The 18,884-nt window shown below is 36.3% G+C and overlaps 2 protein-coding genes and 1 long non-coding RNA gene across 4 annotated transcripts; 2 read left to right on the top strand and 1 right to left on the bottom strand.

Annotated features, from left to right (window-relative positions):
* The first annotated feature begins 1,326 nt into the window (after positions 1-1,326).
* Positions 1,327-4,942, top strand: LOC143445899 (uncharacterized). Its single transcript, XR_013113872.1, has 2 exons — positions 1,327-3,078; positions 4,365-4,942. It is a non-coding gene; the product is annotated as an uncharacterized LOC143445899 (long non-coding RNA).
* Positions 4,943-4,947: 5 nt separating this feature from the next.
* On the top strand, positions 4,948-11,312 carry LOC143445898 (core-binding factor subunit beta-like). The gene is made up of 6 exons (XM_076945288.1): positions 4,948-5,101; positions 5,232-5,318; positions 5,400-5,516; positions 9,597-9,713; positions 10,003-10,071; positions 10,380-11,312. Exons 1-6 carry the CDS (start codon positions 5,012-5,014, stop codon positions 10,443-10,445), a joined length of 546 nt encoding a protein of 181 aa, XP_076801403.1. The 5' UTR covers positions 4,948-5,011; the 3' UTR covers positions 10,446-11,312.
* Positions 11,313-12,437: 1,125 nt separating this feature from the next.
* LOC143446850 (uncharacterized) lies at positions 12,438-18,468 on the bottom strand. 2 transcript variants are annotated; one of them, XM_076946691.1, is made up of 12 exons: positions 18,311-18,468; positions 17,065-17,159; positions 16,881-16,989; positions 16,604-16,753; positions 16,384-16,488; positions 16,105-16,218; positions 15,775-15,942; positions 15,487-15,690; positions 15,049-15,255; positions 14,781-14,926; positions 14,537-14,643; positions 12,438-13,181 (listed from the first exon to the last, which is right to left on the bottom strand). In XM_076946691.1, the coding sequence occupies exons 1-12, from the start codon at positions 18,372-18,374 to the stop codon at positions 12,917-12,919; spliced, it is 1,734 nt and encodes a 577-aa protein (XP_076802806.1). In that variant the 5' UTR covers positions 18,375-18,468; the 3' UTR covers positions 12,438-12,916. The 2 variants fall into 2 exon arrangements, with proteins under 2 accessions (XP_076802806.1, XP_076802807.1); XM_076946692.1 differs by having other exon boundaries at positions 16,604-16,750.
* Between the last annotated feature and the right edge of the window lie 416 nt (positions 18,469-18,884).

The following is an 18,884-nucleotide window of genomic DNA, read 5'->3' as shown; positions in this document are numbered from 1 at the left end:
GGCCAAAATCAGAAAAAATTTTTATCTTGCGGGCTAATGTTTTTAAATTAGAACTGAAGAAATGTAAAATTAGAACTGAAGAACAATGTGACATTGATATTAGAACTGAAATTAGAACTGAAAAAAGTTCTCTTTTTTTATTAAAACTGAAATTAGAATAGTTCAAAATTTAGCTATTAAATGCTGATCAATGTGACATCTGCGGTCGAGGTTCTTCCTCGACAATAGCGACTATCAAAGCTGACTATCAGTTCGCGGGCCAAAAAATCGGTGCTCGCGGGCCAACTTTGGCCCGCGGGCCTGCAGTTGGACCACGCTGATCTAGGAAATCATATACTACGGCGTTTTAAAATCGTTGTTGACGGTGACACCTAAAATTGCCGCTCTTGTTGTTTAAATATGAAAATACAATTCATTTTGAGGCGTAAGAACTCAAAAGTTTTGCGATCCGCGCCTTTTCGATGAGGTTAGTAATGCGGTTGGTTCAGATATTGAGTTAAAGAACATTTGTCTCTTCTCCTCAACGCAATCCAAGCTGACCATTGTACAAGCGTTTGGTGGCATTACGTGTCCTCCTTATGGGTGAAGAAAATATGGTAACCCTAATTTACGATCTTCACCATTCCCACCTAGGCTTACTCCTCAATCTCAACTTTTTAATGAATGACCAAGAATGTAAACCTTCACTTACACATGATGTTATTTGGGCACAGCAAGAAAACCATTATAATGCCTGACTTTAGTTATTGCTAACTGTCTCTAATGCACGACCGGAGAAGTTGGTTAGACAAAGCATGATTCTTACAAACACGTTTAGTCTGTACTACCAGCTTTCAAATGTCTTACAGATTCGGTAGTTTTCACTTTAAGGAGATTACTTTCTTCTGCATGCCACTATGTAATATAATTAGTTTTTTGGGGGCTAGTATACAAGTGCACAACCAGATGACGTCACAATTTGAGTAACTGGGGTCTGATTCAGATTCATTTATTTCAAATGGCTAATTCTAAACGAAAGTGCGCATTCACTAACGAAATGCAAAAAAAACATCCATGTTTTAGAAAAGGCAGGAATGATTATGAGGCAGAATGCTTGGTTTGCACGTCAGGAACCTATATATCTGTCGTGCACAAAGGTAATGGTGATTTAAACACACATCTGGAATCGGAAAAACATCGCAAAGCAGTAAGAGGTAGCGCATATATATGGTCTCATGAAAATAGTCATGCATTGTCCGGAATTTTGCTTTTTCAAATATGGTAACCCTAGACTCTAGTGTACAAAGGCATCCTGTGGCTGTGCGCTTGAATACTAGACCCGTTTCTTGTGCACCGGACAGCGTAATTTTTAAAGACTGGTGTGTACCAGTAGACAACAAAAAGTGTGCAATGGTATGCGCGAGTGTGCACCACATGTACCTGTTTGGCAATTAGTCAGCTGACAAAGTAGCTTTTTTGACCCGTTTTGTGCACCAGATAGCGTTGTTGTGCATCGGTATGCGCACGTATACCTTTATGTAACTGCACCGGACAGGTGCACAACGCTTTGTTTCCATACTGGTCTGCATAAGCTTACCCCGCTAAGAACACATTAGGCACTAGTGATAAAGCTCATGTTCCTGCAAGTGCAACATGCATGATTTAACCGATTTTCAGTCCTTAAAGTATGCTCTTCATCTGTCAAGGATGACTTTTTCCTTGATAAAGATTTGCGGCCATACGTGGCTGATTAGTTAACTCTCATAAGGCTCATAAAGTAAGGATGTAGGCTATCCTGTTCTTTTCTGTCAGCACAGAAACCTCATGCAGTATAGAAATTGTACATGCTTAGTTAAAAATAATTCAATCTTCGCCTATAGGCTAGGCCAGGGATGTCCAACCTTTTATTACAGTGGGCCGCAATGTCACTTGAAATAATTCAATGGGCCGCAGAACCTATTACATTTCAAGAAAAATGGGTGCATAAAGTACATACTTTAGGAGTGAAAATGACTAGCGGGCCGCACAAAAATCTCAGGCGGGCCGCAGGTTGGACATCCCTGGGCTAGGCCTATTACTAGGCTAATTATTCAGTGAGAAAACTGTTGACTGTCGAACGTAAACCAAATAATTGTGAATCTCGAAACACCTGGGTGCGGTTTAAATAAGGTAGTAAAGAGCAGAAAAGGAATTGATCAATGAAAGAATGCAGCGAGTACACAATAATTAATGATATTTGTCAGCTTGGTAGCCGAGTGGTTCAAGCACTGCATGGCCTCGATATAAAAGCTGAAATGCGGCCCATGTTTTGTGTTCGATACCCAGTGGTGCCATGTTGTTGCAATGTTCTTGCATTGGCAAGGCATCAACGACCCTTGCTCTTGTCTGCCTGTTCAGTGGACCTGGTCGACAAGTCTAAATTTGGGCAATACAATGAAAAAATAAAAAATGTGTGACATTTGGAACTCGCATAAAGGTTAAATTGGTATCTGGGTCTCTAGGTGAGGAATCATCGCAGGGTTTTAGTCGTGCAAAGACTTTCCTCTGTCCGATAATAAACATTACCATACCATTAAAGGCAGTCCTGGCGACAAAGCGTAGCTTATAAAGCAGGAGTCACCAACCACCTGGCCGTGGGCCAGACTGCAGAGTCTGTCCCCTGCACACTGGAGATTTTTCAGCCTGCACACCGGCTCACCACTTCACCAAGTTGTTTCACATTGCACCAACCGGTGGCTATTTTTGTCGTTTACCAGTAATGAAGATGAAAGTACATTAGTGCCTTCATGCATGTATAGTATATAACACAACATAGGAAGTAGCAAAATATTTATTGAATAGAAATTTTGCCTTTCGGTTTGGATTACTCTTTGCTATTAGGTAAGTTTTTAAGTAGATGAAGTAGGATATTTGGTCACTTTGTTCGCCAGCACACCATTTTGCATACCACGTATCGTTGCTGCACATTGGTTCACGGCAATTGTCTTCACACACCGGAGATCTCGTCAAAAAGTTGCATATTCTGCAGTCTGGGCCGTGGGTAGTATTCAGTCAAAGGTTTCACCCGTGACACATCCAAGCCTGGATCTCACAGGAAAGGTTAACAACGATATCTTTGCTGTATAGATTATAGAACAGTAGAAGAAAACATAATAAGTTCACTTTGGGTGTCACTGTCTCATAAAAGTTTTTGTAGGATACACGTTGTGCTTACTTTAAACCTGTTTCTTGTTCACCGAACAGCGTAATTTTCAAAGTTTAGTGTGCACCAGTATGTGCGAGTGTGCACATTACTTTACCATGTAACAATTAGCAATTGCTACGATAACTATGTTTTTTACCAGACATGTTTGGTGCACTAATGTGGTGTAAAAAAGGTTGGATGCCGCTGGCTTAGAGGAATATGTTGGTGTGGAACTAAAATACAAAAGCACGTGACGATATATGTTGTAACAGTCCAAATTGTAGCTCTAGACATCAATGTTCATATTTAAGTTAAATATATCATCATTTAAATGAAAGTTTGGAAATAACAGGGAATTAGAGATTGCGCCCTGTGTCTGAAAGTTGTGTTTTGGAGTATTTCTAACATCACTATATTTCTGGGATTTATATTTCTTTATAAAACAGACAACAGTGATACCCTACATGGCTTTTTTCATAATCAACCTAGTCTAAACCGCTATCTAAACTGTTTAGATATAGGCAATGGGACATAAGGTAAGGTGATATACAACAAACCTTTTATGTCACATATAGGCAAGCAGAATACATTTAGTTAATTAAGTTCTAGAACAAATTCTTTTTATTTTATTCTAATTTAAAATCTAAGTTAAATCAAGCCTGAGGATTGATTTTTCTTTGTCTAATAGGTCTCTAAAAATTTTAGTGATGAAACTTAATGGTCTAATTAGCTTGATGCCGGTTTAGTTATGATGACTAACGCACTGAGCGCTTTATTTAGCAATGTGAAAGTTTAATTGACTGCGAGTGCAAATGAAACTGTGTGCAATTATGAAAGAACATCACTTTCTAGGACCGAAAAATCCTGCACAAATTGAATAAATATCTTTTGAAATTAAGTTGGAAAGTATTTGTTATATTAAAATGTCCATCTGTAGTTACATGTACAATGTTAAGAAAATCTATTTCGAAAATTTGTATTGATGTAACAGAACAGCATCGTTTAAAATATTTCAACAATTGTGATAATGAAATGATTTTTCACAACCATAAAGGTTTTCCAGAATCAGCCAAAGTTGGCAGGGGTACTCATACTCCAGACTGACATGGGTACAGATTCAACCACATGTAATATTACTACACATGGTAAACAATCCAATGCATTGGGTCTTGCAAATGACTACTATATGTGTGTGTGTTAGGTGTGCTGTTGAGGAATGAAAGAAATACAACCTGCTCATACCTAAGAAGATGATTACCAGCTTTCTTTTATGAAGTGAATTCCAATCTGTATAGTCACTTGTTTATAATATTAGTTTTATGTCAGGAGATGCTGGATGTGGTTTCTTTCATTGACATGAAATTACCATACAATTTATTTTCTTTGAGTTCTTGCCAATATATTTTTCTAATTTTGTGTTATACATGTTAGCTATGCTTAATCTAGTGTGTGTTGTACAATTACATACATGTAAATACAGCCGTTTTTAGTGGGAACAACGTTAATAATAATTGGTGCCTTGAAGGCATGTGTAGCAGACGTTAACGTGTATTATATATAAGCATCTCTAATGAAGCATTATGTGGTAAGAAGCATCGACCTAGCTATTCTTAAATGATTTCTTATCAGCCACAGCACACATTCTTACTTTTGGTGCTTTAATATTTTAGTTGCAAACTTTCAGGGTATAACACAACTTCATTGCCACAGATATCTGGAGTTGACTAAGGCTATCATTACCTTACCAGCTGTTTAATATTTTTTTTACTTCATTCTGCAGAATCAATTTTAGGAATACTCATGTTTTAATGAAGGAAGTGTTGTATTAAATGTGCTTTTTTTTGCACTATGTTGCTGAAGATGCCTAGAGTGGTTTCAGATCAGCGTAATTTGTATGACACAAATGAGTTATTTCGACGCCTGAGTCGTGATTCCGAGGTATAATCTGCTTGTTCTTAGTACCTATATTGTATGTATGTGTTGAAATGAAGGCATTGGTGCTGAAAATAACTCTTGCACCTGTTAAGAATTCCATTTGTAGCTAATAGGCAATTTCAAATACTTTCAGGTCAAGTACACAGGATTCCGCGATAGAGGTACTGAAGAACGGCGATTGCGTTTTCAAAACAGTTGTCAAGCTGGCAGAGCAGAAATTGTAAATTATACCACGATTATACACTGTATTTGATTTACTCATTTGATACAGAGAAAAAATCCTTCACATCTATTTTTTAAGGCCTTTGTGAACTCAGGAACAAACTTTACGCTACACTTTTTCCCTTGGACTGTAGATAACATACAAGGAGCATCTCCTCCAAAAGAATATGTCAATTTTGAACAGGAACAAGGAAAGGTTGGTAGTGTTGGATTTAATGGATCAGATAATTCTAATTTATAATAGCCAATTTTGCCAGTGGTTACTAAGTTTATTGAGGGTAGTTGGACCTTAGCAACTTCAAGAATTGGGTGATAACATCATAATTTCATAGATGATGTCATCATGAGCAATATTGTTTGTGTTCTGTGGAGAGAGTCAAAATGAAAATTATAAAAAGTATGGGAGTTGGAAGAGTTGTATTAACAACCAGGAATGCAAAGGGAGTGCGGCTGTTGCATGAATGTTAAAGACTTTTATCGGCAGCATCTGTGTATGGTGTGTTAATTCATGGATATGTGCTTTCCTCACTTTGGCTCAGAATGATCCCTTGAAGTACACAAGTAAAAGCTTGTTTACTCAATACTAAAAGAAAGTGAGCAACCAAATTTTCCAAAGTTTAAAGTATCTAAGATAAAATTAATGCCATATAACAAAGAAACGAGCCCTGGTTATAGTCGATGCTTTGTGGGAAAGAATCGTTCAGCATAGGCATCTTTTTAATGCCCTTCCATTTAAACATCCTAATCTATTATTAGGTGTCTGCCTTTGATCTCACACCGATTTCAATCATATTCGGTATTGTATTAAATTATCTTCCCCATCATGTTTCGAAAGTTATTGTTAAGCGAAAGACTTTCAAATATGAAATACTAATGCACAAAATGATAGTTTAAAAGTAATACAGTACGTTTAACAAAAGAAATGTAAAAATTTCAGATTCACAACAAGCATACTGGTGCTTCGCACAGTTTTTAATGAAATATTTTTTACAACTGTACCTTACATCAACTTAAACCAGTCCAGTTCGGCCTAAGTCAGTCATTTTCAATGGGAGCCACTGGCTCACCAAGGAAGGAACCTAGATCAGTGGGAAGGAAATTTGGTCAGAGGAGGAATTTAGTAAATTTGGTTTTCGGTTGATTGCTTCTGCGCCAGTGTAGTATTACTCATAAATTTATATACATTTACGTTATTTATCGGTTGAAGCACTTACTCAAACTGTGATTTTATTCTCGAACAGGCTATGTAAATTCAATTCAATTTTTTGTCAGGTGTATTATCCTTTGTCCAAGTTTTGAGCCCAAATAACTTCCACCTTTCATTATGACATCACAATATGTTCAATACTATGTGTTAGTGCAAAGTTGTGTTAGAGGATGAAAACATTTGGGGTTAGCAAGGGAAGAATAGGAAAAATACGTTGAGTCACACTGTTTTACATGCCTTAAAGAGAGTAAATTTTGATCTTATTATTTTACAATTGACTAGAGCAAATTTTCCAGGACACCACCAATTACTAGTCATATAATGCCCAGTCATTATTATTTTGACATTATTAGTTAATAATTTCAAAAACGAGTAAAGTAATTTTTGTGTTAAAGAGAGATTGAGTTAGTGGTTGTTTACCTGCATTTAAATATGCGTTTTTCAAAGGTTGATAAAATATCTTTAATTTTAAGTAAAGCGAGATTGAATTAACGAGCTTTCCCTGTACATTGTCAGTTATTTTCATTAGTAGCGTTGATTGTTTCATGGTTGGTGATAGGTTGTTGAGGTTATTCTGTGGGTAGTTATTAAAGAACCACACAGAATCCTTGACTAGACCACATAGGAAGCTTTAGATAATGAAATCGAAAATGTTAATGCCAACTGATAACCTGGTCCAGAGGAGTGCAACTCTTTTGTTGGTGGGCCACTTTCAAACATTGGAACAATAATAAAAGTCAGTTAAAGGCTTATTTAGAATTGCACTAAATAGGAGCCGAAGTTTTAAAAAAATGGATTTAAAATTCTTGCATTTGTTAATCCCATCCATATTGCGCAAAGAATTTTTATGTACCTTAAAAGCCCTTTCAAAACACCTGGATATGAAATGTATTCTCATAAATATATGCACAATATCTGGCAATTTATGGTGTTCAGTTTTAAACTTTGTATTAAACAAATTGTTACAATGACTACAACAATTTGAAACGCTGTATATGTTTTCCTGCAGATTATAGGCTTATAGCCGATAAGAAGGGGCATAAACAAGCAAATACGATAAACGAAAAGGATGAAGACATAATGTCACTTTTGGCCCAAAAAATCGCTTTCTGATGGGGAACATGGCCTAATGGTACCACCCCTAGACACTACACTACCCACTTCAGTATGAAAAATATATAATCTGATGAAAACTAGTTCATTGAGAAAATGCTACCTTTTGATCTTTTCCTTCCTTGCTTACAAAAAAGAAGCCATTGCATTTTGGTCTTTTCTTCCAAAGTACAAAAATTATTCTTGTTCAAAAGCAAGGTAATGTAAAGATCAAAAGACCTCACTTTACCTAAGAGCAAGAAAGTGGTCTTAGCCTACTAGTGTTGGTGGTGTGAAATCAGATTTGGACAAAAAATCTTTTGAGTGCACTCTCAATTCTGCAGTTTCGCCGAGGGCCAGCGGGTTGCCTGTTGCATATGTATGACCTGGTCACAAGACAATCTACCATATTAACAAAGATTTTTGTAATAAAAGGTCTAGTGAAACTAAAAATTTACAGATTATTTAAGAAAACGTTTTGTAGAATAAGCCCTTATGTTTATTAATACAAATGTTTAATATTTATACAAATATCAAATTAATCATGATCAGAGATGTACCGATGCTGGTTTTTTACCAATGTTCCCGGTGTCCATATATCCGCCGACAGCAACATTTAATGCGATGTGGTTATCTTGTGAGCTGCGTTATGTAGTATACGATTTTTATGTTTTTCCAAACCTTTACAGCTAACTTGCCACCGTTGTAAACCCGTATTTATACATACCCGCACAGCGTTTTGTTAAGGTGTTTTTGGAGATCCAATTGTCTCTCAATATTTACATTCTTTGCAACTAAAACAGAAATTTAGCGGTTACCGGTTAATTTTTAATAGATTGCGCTTTTTTTTATAATTTCTTAACGGTTGCCAAAGCAAAACCGAAGAAAAACCCTATTCGCTCTGATAATAACGCGTGTTTAGAGTGACAGGCTGCTTTGATACAGTCTGTAATGTGTAGACCTATGCAATAAATGCATATTATGTGTAGTTATTTTTCCTTTAACGTTTAAGACATTTTATTTCGATACGTGTAAACGTCCTTGGTTAAGAGAGCTAATAAAGGGCGGAAAAGCAGTTCCTGAAAGAAGTCATAGGGTTTACAAAACATCGACTGATGCATCAACAAAAAAGAACCATACCGATGCATTGGTAAAGTGGTCGTTATATTTTTTTTCCGATGTTTAACATTGGCATCAGTACATCTCTTATTGTGATATTACACCTACTCAATATGGCTTGAAAACTGTATACTGTACCATTAAGGTTAAGTCGACGTAGTGTATTTCATTGTGCTGAAGATTTAGTTGCATTTTCCATATCAATGGTCAACGTAATGTTTTCAAAGAATCATTCCATAAGAAAATATACTGTATTTTGACATCATTTCTGAGCGCTTGAAGGGATCATGGACAACTGAAATATCGTTGGTTACATTTCTGTTATAACTTATTGTTATAACTCCTGTTATACGGTACTATAGGTGGTTACCATGTTATTGCATCTATGGGCATAATTTCTTGTGTGGTAACTCTTTTTTACTGGTTTATTTATAAGTATTTTTCTGCAAGGCTGATTATAATATTTTATCAAAATTAATATGTTGTTATTGGGTATAGATGTCAATTTTGTATGGTTGCAATTCTAGAACCACTTACAATGACACACAAAAAGTTATTTGTTTTTTTCGTTTTTGGTGATTCAAGCTCCAGCATAATTTTAGGATTGAAAAGTTTTAACTTAAAGGCCAAGGTTAATTTGCTATATTCCGTATTCGCATGGGTTCGTGTAAACATTGAATGCAACTTGCCTGGTTTTACGCTTAATATTAATTATTATTAGTTGAATGGTTGTATTTTGCTGTCCTTTTCATGCAGGTTACCACTGCGTTTGACATTGTTACGTTATTCTACGATTGAAGTGCATTTTTTCAGTCAGTTGCATTCATTAATTATTAAAGTTTCAACCTTAAATTGCAGGTCTACTTAATGGCTCCGTTTATTTTAAATGGCGTTTGTGTTTGTTGGAAAGGATGGGTCAATTTGCATCGACTTGATGGAATGGGTCACTTAGAATTTGATGAAGAAAGAGCACGTGTGAGTCTTGTTTTCCGGAAGTATACTGTTACTATTGTCGCATTGGTGATATACTAGAATACGATATAGTCCTAACAATAATACAACTTTCAAGCAATTTAGGTTCTATTTAGTGTATGTTTTGACGATAAGCATACTTCCGTCGCCATATGTACATATTCAGTTTATTTTAATTGTGCGATCGATGAAATGAATGATGAAAATGACATCATAATTCTGCAAATTCGAAGCCATTCTAACAAGGTGTTAGTTAGTTGGACAAAGTATTACCATCTCTCTTATTGTGCAGGTTGAAGCTGCTCAGCAAGTTAGCAATTCTCAGCAGCAAGCCAATAAGATTCCTTCACAAAAGCCGATGGTAAGCGTGTGATTTTAAAATGAATCTATGAAAACCGCTAAACCGCTTGCTGTGGTACTGCGGTTGTCGCTTGCTGTCTGCTGCGCTTCCCGTGCAGCATCTTGCGCCGTTTTCAAAAACAACGTTGGCTTAAAGCCACGTCTTCAACTCACTGGAATCATGCGTTTCTCGGAAAATGTTCACGCAAAATCTAATCTTTCCCGCCTTAAGCATTAAACACGTTGATACAGGCCACAAACAAGACCTTATGCTTGCTTGCGATTTTGTATTGTGTTATGCTGACGCTGACAAGTGTTCTCATTTTGCAGAACCACAAGCATCCGGCCAGTGGTAGCAATGCCGGTCAGTTGGATAAGCGTCCACGGCTACATTGATAACACTGACGAACAACTTATGTTAAGAAAACGTTTTTTTATTATTCAACTTCCCGTATAAGTGCCAAGACTTAAAAAAGTTTGTTAAAAACATATTTATTTCTTGAACACTACGTATTAAATACGGTTCACACGCTGTTCTTAAGTAGTACATCATTTCGCTTGCCGAGTGCAGTATCTATTGTGCCCCAGCATTTTTGATAATTGATAACTTCCAAAGTAACAATTCTGAGCTGTACATTGTTCAAGCTCGATTCGATTAGATTTGCTCTGTCTCAATTGTTGTCGTTTTAAACGTATTGAGACGATTTTGTCAGCTTTAATTTAAACGCAATTAGCGCTTTGCTTAAGCTAATGAAACAACCATCGTGTTATTGCTATTTAAAATTGTTGCGTTCATAAGTTTTGCTAGTTTGCCGTGTTAACGAAGCATCTACGTTCTTCCTGATGCCTTGTCAATCGTGTTTAGAAGTAGGTTTAAAAGCTGGTGATCACATCGTTATGACTGTATTATTTTTGTCGTAGACCACTGATTCCTTCAACTAGTAGCTAGGTTTGCTTTCTTCTTGTAAGTTCAAAAGCACTACACTGGTTTGTTCTGCCTTAATGTGTTTTATTTTTGCACTTGGTGCTAACCGACATTGTTGTCGCAAATTGTAATCGTATTAACTTCTGTTTTTTGAAAAATCTTGCTTTAAAAGCACTTTTTCATTTTCACTGATGTGTGCGCCAGATATTTTTCTGTAAATTGATATGCTTCAGCGACACCAAGGGGATATCTTCTCATCAACGGCTGTATTTGCTCTTGGATAGAATGTAGGCTATTTTACATTCTGCAGCTTTTTCGAATAAAACTGAAGACATGAATTTTGTGCTAATTACCCAGTCACCCTTTTTCACTTGAGCAGTGACAACCATTTGTTTCCACCTAGCAGTTTCCTGAGAAATCTTTTAAGAAGTTACAGCTAGTTATTTGTCTGTGTGATGGAATTAAATATCGAAGTGACTGTTTCACCATGTGTAGGTCACGCAGCCTGTTGCTAAAGATAGGCGGTTAGTCTATTTAAGGTTTTATTGGAATTAGATTTAGACTAGAAGATAGATTTAGGTAACTATGCTATAACATTTAAGGTTAACAAGAAACTGTGAAAATAGGTTTGAATGCACGATATTTTTAGGTGAAATAGTGGCATCCATTAAATATTCACAAAACCATCTGCAATCATTTCACTTAAATGAGAATGTTTTCAGATTGTGTTTGGTTCACGCCTTGGTTTTACTTCCAGAGGATGTGCACTAGTTTGGGCAATTTGAGCTACAAGGATAACGGCTGTTTCGTGAACTGCTAATACTTTACGGACGAGGTGTTACACATTTCAAACTGAAAAGATTTCCAGCAGTTACGTCATAGTTTAAGTAAAGTCAAATTTTTTAACTCCAGAAGGCAGGCCATTCACGAATGATCAAGTGCCACTAATATCTTCTCAATTAGCCTACTTTTACACGTTTGGCTGTGAGTAGAAATTATTGTAATATGTGGAAAGTAAAAAGTAAGAATTGCAGTGAACAAAGTAGTCTGAAGTAAATTTAACTCCAACAGGGTAATCTGCTCTGCCTAACGAGGTTTTAGCATTTGCAGACGACAGTAGTTTTCACGCTTAACCTGTTGTGTTTTTCAACGCCTAGAGGCCTGTTGTTATATGCACAGGATACGAAACCCGCAAATCTTAATAACTGCGATGTTTACCTGTAAATATGTCAACTTATTAACACTGCCTTGTTTTTATGTGAATTGTGAATGGTTTTGTTTTAAAAAAAAACTCAGTGTCGGTATGGTCTAGGGCTAGGCCCTCAGCCCATCAAACAACTATTGAATGTCAAAACATAACCTATCCTAATTTTACAACGGTAGTAGGCAATGCTGTTGTGTAAAAGAGCCGTATGCATTTGGTTATTTGGGAATGGTCTGTTCGCTATATGCCATGGAAATGATGAAACTATTCTACTGTGTATTTATGTACTTCCACGAATTGAGAATGAAACGTGTTTTGATAAGAGCCTAAGGCCCAAACTGGAAAGAAATTTGTTGCGATTTGCTCAATATTGTTCTTCAGCGCACGCAATGTAAATCATTCGATTGACCAATGTCTTAAAAAAGATCTATAGATGGTAAATAAACAATAGCAGATTTTAACCAAGCGTATTTTGACTACTGTTCACTTACTCGAATACACTTTGCAATAATACGAATCTATACAAATCTGTTATAAAACACACCACCTCGGGTCCGGATCATTGGTAAATCGCCGATCGGGTATCATACTAGCGAAAGCAATAACCTTTAGCTACGTCGATGTTTTATGACACTGTATTCTGGTACGCTCAAAATGTTTTTACATCGAAGTAATTTAAATCTGATAAAGTTTCTCAAAATACAACGAAAGCAAATAGCACTATGCTGCCAGTTAGGTCTACGTTTCTTCCGAATACCACAGGCAAACCGAGCATAGGCCTCTGCCACTATTGTGCCATATTTCCGAACGCATTCTGTTCATTCCAACTTGAAGTATTGTGTGTGAGTCCATGCTTTTTATCTTCATGCTGCCAAGTTCGGACCATGTTTCGCTGTTCCTACGTTTCACAGATGATACAACGGTTTCTGACGTTACATTGAAAGAAAACCTCACACTGTGCCTAAAACCAAACACGTTCCTTTGTCCTGTCCTGTATTGGTTTCTGTAGAGAAAAGTTATTGTTTAATAACATAATGTTTAAGTCATAATATAGATTCTAGACTGTTTCTTATCTCGAAACTATATGATACAGCTTAAATGCGGAGGTGGGCAGTCGGCACTTCGAAAGTACCGTCGGTAACGGTACCGGTACTTGGTAAAAAATATACCGACGGTTCCGGTATTTAGTACTATTTTACAAAAATAGTTCGGTACTCGGTACCGGTACTTTTTGTGTAAAAGGTGCTGCTGCAAATATAATGTTTGCCGCTACTATGCCCTCGGTAAAGGTTACTCCAGGTCAAAACATATGTGACGTTAATTGCTTGCAATTTTACTTGACATTTCTAGATTAAAAAAGATCAACAGATGCGAAAATTAGTATTAAGGATTAATTAACATGTATTTTTGAAAACATACTTGTTAAATTTTTTAAATTATCACGTAAAAAGTACCGAGTACCGGGACCGACTGAAATTTCTTGAAAAAAGTACAGAGATTCGGTACTTGGTTTCAAAAGTACCAAAGGTATTGGTACTGAAAAAGTACCGCGGTACTGCCCACTTATGCTTAAATGTTATTTCGACAACTTTTGCAAGTTATTTGTGACAACTTGATAAAAATGTTATATTATTTGATCACAATATAATGTTCTAATGGTTTGCATTGTATTTTTTGTTCTCCCACAGACAATGATGAAAAGTAGACGATACGATAGAAAAGGATTAGGATTTAGATTTAGGTATTTACCATTAATCTTAACATCGGAATAATCGAAACTCCTTAATAAGAATCTAGATAAAACTTTTTGATAAAATTTCAATCGTTTTCAATACAATTGCCCAGAACAACCCAAACTTTCAAACTTATCCAAAACTTTTGAAATTATTGATAAGTTTCTATTTTTGGCCTGCTATATTTTCTGTGGCGGCATTTTTTCCGGGTAGGTGTATTGCGGTGTTTCCTAGAAAAGCCAGTAGCCTATTTTTGTCAACTATCACGTGACTAAGTTTGTTTATTTCAAATTTTATAGCCGTTATATTAACTTGCAGGATAGAGATAATTGTCGAAAATGAAGTATATTTGCATATAGCTTCTTTCTTACTTTACTGTTTACATAAGGAATTTCTAAATCATTTGTTAAAGTTTCTGGTACGTATAGGAAGACTTGGCATGACTAACAAATCGCCTCTGGTTATGTCTAGCATTATATGTCAAATGCGGCTGGTGATAATCGTTTCGTTTTGGAGGCAAGTACTGAAAAGTGTTAACCTTAATCAATGTCATGCACAAAAGTTCAAAAAACAAAAAAAATATGTAGATAAAATCTACAATTTCAAGAAAATATTAAATATTTACCCGTATAATGAATTAAATATGCCGGTATATAATGAATTGTAATTTGGATATCCGAGATCAACGTGGTACGAACTAGGCCGGTCATAAAGGAACGTCAATGCAAAACTCTGAAACAGGTTTAGATTTATTTCTGCCATAATTTTGCAATTCTACAATTACAGTTAATGAAAGAAAATATTTCATGTTTTCCCGATGCGCTCCGGCATGCGTTTTAAACTAAAAGTAAATATCGCACTTAAAATACCTTCAGATTGGCGAAGTTAATTTCTATTAATCCTTGTCGCCTGCATTTTCCACGTCCACCATTTCTTATTGGTCCTACTATACGAAAGTTGTCTGTGCTGCCTATGATGTCTCCCGTGGAAAGGTCAATGTTTGAATCACAAAGACCTGTGAAATTTTTTGCTTTTCAAATCATATTTTTTTTAACCTTGATAACAAAACCCCATCCCGTTAACAAAATTCGATATTCATGTAAATAGCGGCCATAGCTTTGAAATAAAGCTACTTACGTTGGCATGTAGGGGGTGCTGTCGACCAAAAGGGATTTTCTTCATCCAGGCAACTTGTTGTTCTTTCCCCAATGAGTTCATAATTCCTTGGGCATGTATATTCGCATGTTGTGTTTACTTGGAATTCGGCGATAGTGCACTTATATTGCAATACATTCCAGTCCACAGACGGCCACTGCTGTTGCATAGATCGACATTTCGGTACTTCTGTAAGTAAATGCAAGTACAGAAAAAGTAAGGTGAACAGTTACAGTTGGCAGTCAGCAACGTTTATCCAATACAAAAACTTAATTGAAAACTAATGTGCATTTGCAATAGTTTATATGTGCACAGCCACGTTGCTGACTGCATCGAGTATTGAGAGGTTATTACGTCATAAATCCTTTATATCATATGGACATGTATTTCTGTACTTCATACTACAATAAAGAAACTCACCAACACAGCGAAATCGTCCACCTCTCCATTTCGCGTCACTATGGCAGCGTACGCTTTCATCACCTATACTCTCATAGCCTGGGGGGCAGACAATGCTGCAAGTAGAATTAAAATTCCACTCCTTCGTGCAAGTCAATGCCGCATTTGCAGGTACGTTGTGGTTTTCAGTAAGGATATCTTCATCCAGCATCGGGCATCTAATTTCTGAAACAACTTACTCAATTAAAAGCCAGCTAATCGTTTTACAGTACAAGCCTATCATATACAAGACATCATATATTCGCGCACCTCTGCAAACCCAGTTTGGCTCAGGGTTCCAAGCACCATTAGCACAAGTGTACGAGGATTTTCCAACAAGATGATGTCCAGGTGAACAAAAGACGTTGCATGAGTTTTCAGTTCGGCAGCGTGCGCGAGAATTCGCCACTGGCGGCAAAGGTGAGCATGAGGTCGGTACTACAAAAGAATTCAGTCGTTTAAGAATGTCTATAATGCAGTTGTAAGTTTTTCTGGTCATTTTTACTTTCTGCTGCTTGTGCTACATCGTATAATTTTTGCAGACATATTATTTTGTGCATATGATATTCCCATATGATTATGACAACGTGCATATAATACTATTTCTTGATGCTGTGTTTTCGGTGAGCGTCAAGGTTCTTCCACTGTTGATCTGACTGCTTCCTCCTCCGTTAGTTAGAGTAGAAGAAAGGCTCAAAATATCTTGTTCCCGAACTATAAGTTTTGATAGTTTAGTAAAAAGTTTGCCATTACTAAATTACTTAACTTTGTCAAATTTTGTTAGTCTATTTCGAGGTGTTATCAATCTTTTTAAAATAAAAATGGACATAATATTTTGCATCACATAATGTTTTTTATGTGGTCCTAATCAATACGCACCTTGGTAACATTTCCCGTCAGATGTGTCGTAAATGCAATTTTCTGCATGCAAGCATCTGATGATGGAAAATCCTTTGTAAGATCCTTCACAAAGCTGTCGATATTCTGCAAACACAAACATTCCAAGTTAGATCGAGTCAGAATAATCTCTTTAGCTAACCAGTTATGATCACTTTGTATAAAACATTGTAAACTGCCGTTTAACAGCAATTAATTTTACCCTCTTTGCAAGGATTTTTAAGGTCTTTCGTATCCCAGCAGCATTTTGCCTCCTCACACCTCTTCTTTGATATACCACGATATGCGTGTTTACACTTTTTATCGTCGCACTTGCGCTGCGTACTTCCTCCAAAGCTTCGGCTTGTGACTGTTAAAGTTGCGGTAGTTGTAAAACGCATATGGTAAAGACATTTTGACAATCACTTGTGAACAACAAACTCACTTTAAAGACAATTAAATAAACTAACAGTATAAGTTCGAATGATGTGCATTCGTACCTTGATTGCATGACGCGTTGAAATGAAATTCTCTCAAACTAGGATATAAGAGCCAGGTCCCATCCCGACAATATATGGCTTCTGAATCCGCACGCAGTCGGTATTCGGTCTGAATAGAAGTGTAGTATTTAAGTGAAGTCCCATTTTATAAAATAATCTAAATAACTTATACCTATAAACTCACATTGCAAGAAAGAAAACAGCGGCTAGTATGTCTAGATTGTGAAGTACAGTCTATTTGCCCATTTGGAAGGCGAAGCAAGGCTCTGCAGGAACGATCTGCGACAAATAGGGTTGTTACATCAAACTTTCAAAACCTCAAAATGAGTAATTACACATGCGTTTTGAATGAAAGCATTACGACTAATTTGACTTGTATGAAAATTTCAATAAGGATGTATAGAAATCGCGTATAGTTTTGTGCCGCATGGACATAAATGTATCGCTTGTAGGACATATGTATACAGGCCCTCTGTGTATGCGATTCCATTTTTGTCTTACAGAAAAAAAACACATCTCGAAGTGACTTGACAGTTTCAATGCAGTGTGTACTAGATATTAAATATCATTGATCCAAGTTGCCACTATACAATAAAAATTGTCTTCGATTATACTGTAATGCCAACCTTCTGCTATTTTCTCACGTTATCTGATCGAACCAATTCTGGGATGGAATAAGTAAATAAAATAAAAAACTATACAAAATTTGCCCTACGGCTTTATGTGAAATGTAAAACAACTCCGTTCTATTGTCGTTTTTGGTGACAAGCGAATTATGGACTTATTTTAATCGAGGAACGGTTCCTTTCTCGAAGTGGCAAATTAAGGAAAACTACGTCCGCTATTTTTACTTTCTATATACCCGAACGTCCAAATTCTATTTATTTGACAACTGTGAGCAAGTACTTTTCATGAAATATGATAGCCTACTCATATAGCAACAAATCGGAGTCTACTTACATACAATTCATGTGATGCGGTGATTCATATTAACCAGCCAATGCCAAAAATAAGAAAACTATCATTCTAATGACTTATTTTTCTATTTTGTAATAGGAAACCAAGCTGGGTGAATTTAAGATTATTCTTGAAAAGAACAATAAACGAATAACTTTTCAAAAAACTAAAACTGACACCAAACAATAACCAAGATAAACTTTTTGGTCGTTTTGAAAGACGCTGTTTGTAACATTGCTTTAGTAATCGTCATTGTTCTCTTTTATTAAAGTTTGTGTAATACCACACACTGCTATTCTTGACTATATATAGAAGCTTTAGCCCGATGTCTTGCTACCGGTATTTATCGCTTTCACCAGTCATGTCATTTGTTTTTTTCTGTCTTAACCTTCTCCCTGGTTGGGATGCTCTGGTCGACACAGCAGGTTATTACATCAATCCTCAAAAAACATGATATTGTTTAAGTCACTAACCTGTCCCAGCGGTCAGCGAAATTTCCAGAGCCGCAAAAATAATAACAACAACTAATTTAACCATATTGTTTGAACTTAGAACCAGATCAGATCAGCTTAAATCAGATCAGCTATACAAACAAGACAATAACAATTTGTGCAGTACACTTTTATACAGCAGTCGCAAAACATGTCATGTCAAACCTTTTCTTGGAAAGGTTAAACACTACATGATATGTTGTATGTTACTCAGATTATGTCTTTATAAGGCAATTGGAAAACCTTTAATAAGAAAGTGTAGAATGATCCTGCGTCACAATCGCAAACCAGCAAAATTGCATGCGCATGGCGCACGTTTCTTCATATTAAGGCAATCGCAAAAGTTTTATTACATGGATGGTACGAATATGATCAAACGTCTTGACCTTACTCCAATTGTAAAAATCGTAATCGATTGAAGTTTCTTTTCATTCAATTTGAAATAAATACAGCCCGCAGAAACAGCATAATAAACTCCTTGGGCTGACCAATTTTAACTAACATTCATAATTCTGCGTCTCGCATTGCATTACCAAGTATGAGTGAAAACTGATCT

Source organism: Clavelina lepadiformis, chromosome 2 (genome assembly GCF_947623445.1).
Source record: "Clavelina lepadiformis chromosome 2, kaClaLepa1.1, whole genome shotgun sequence".
NCBI lineage: Eukaryota > Metazoa > Chordata > Ascidiacea > Aplousobranchia > Clavelinidae > Clavelina > Clavelina lepadiformis.
The sequence above is the reverse complement of the archived record's forward strand: the minus strand, read 5'-3'. Positions and strand labels throughout refer to the sequence as shown.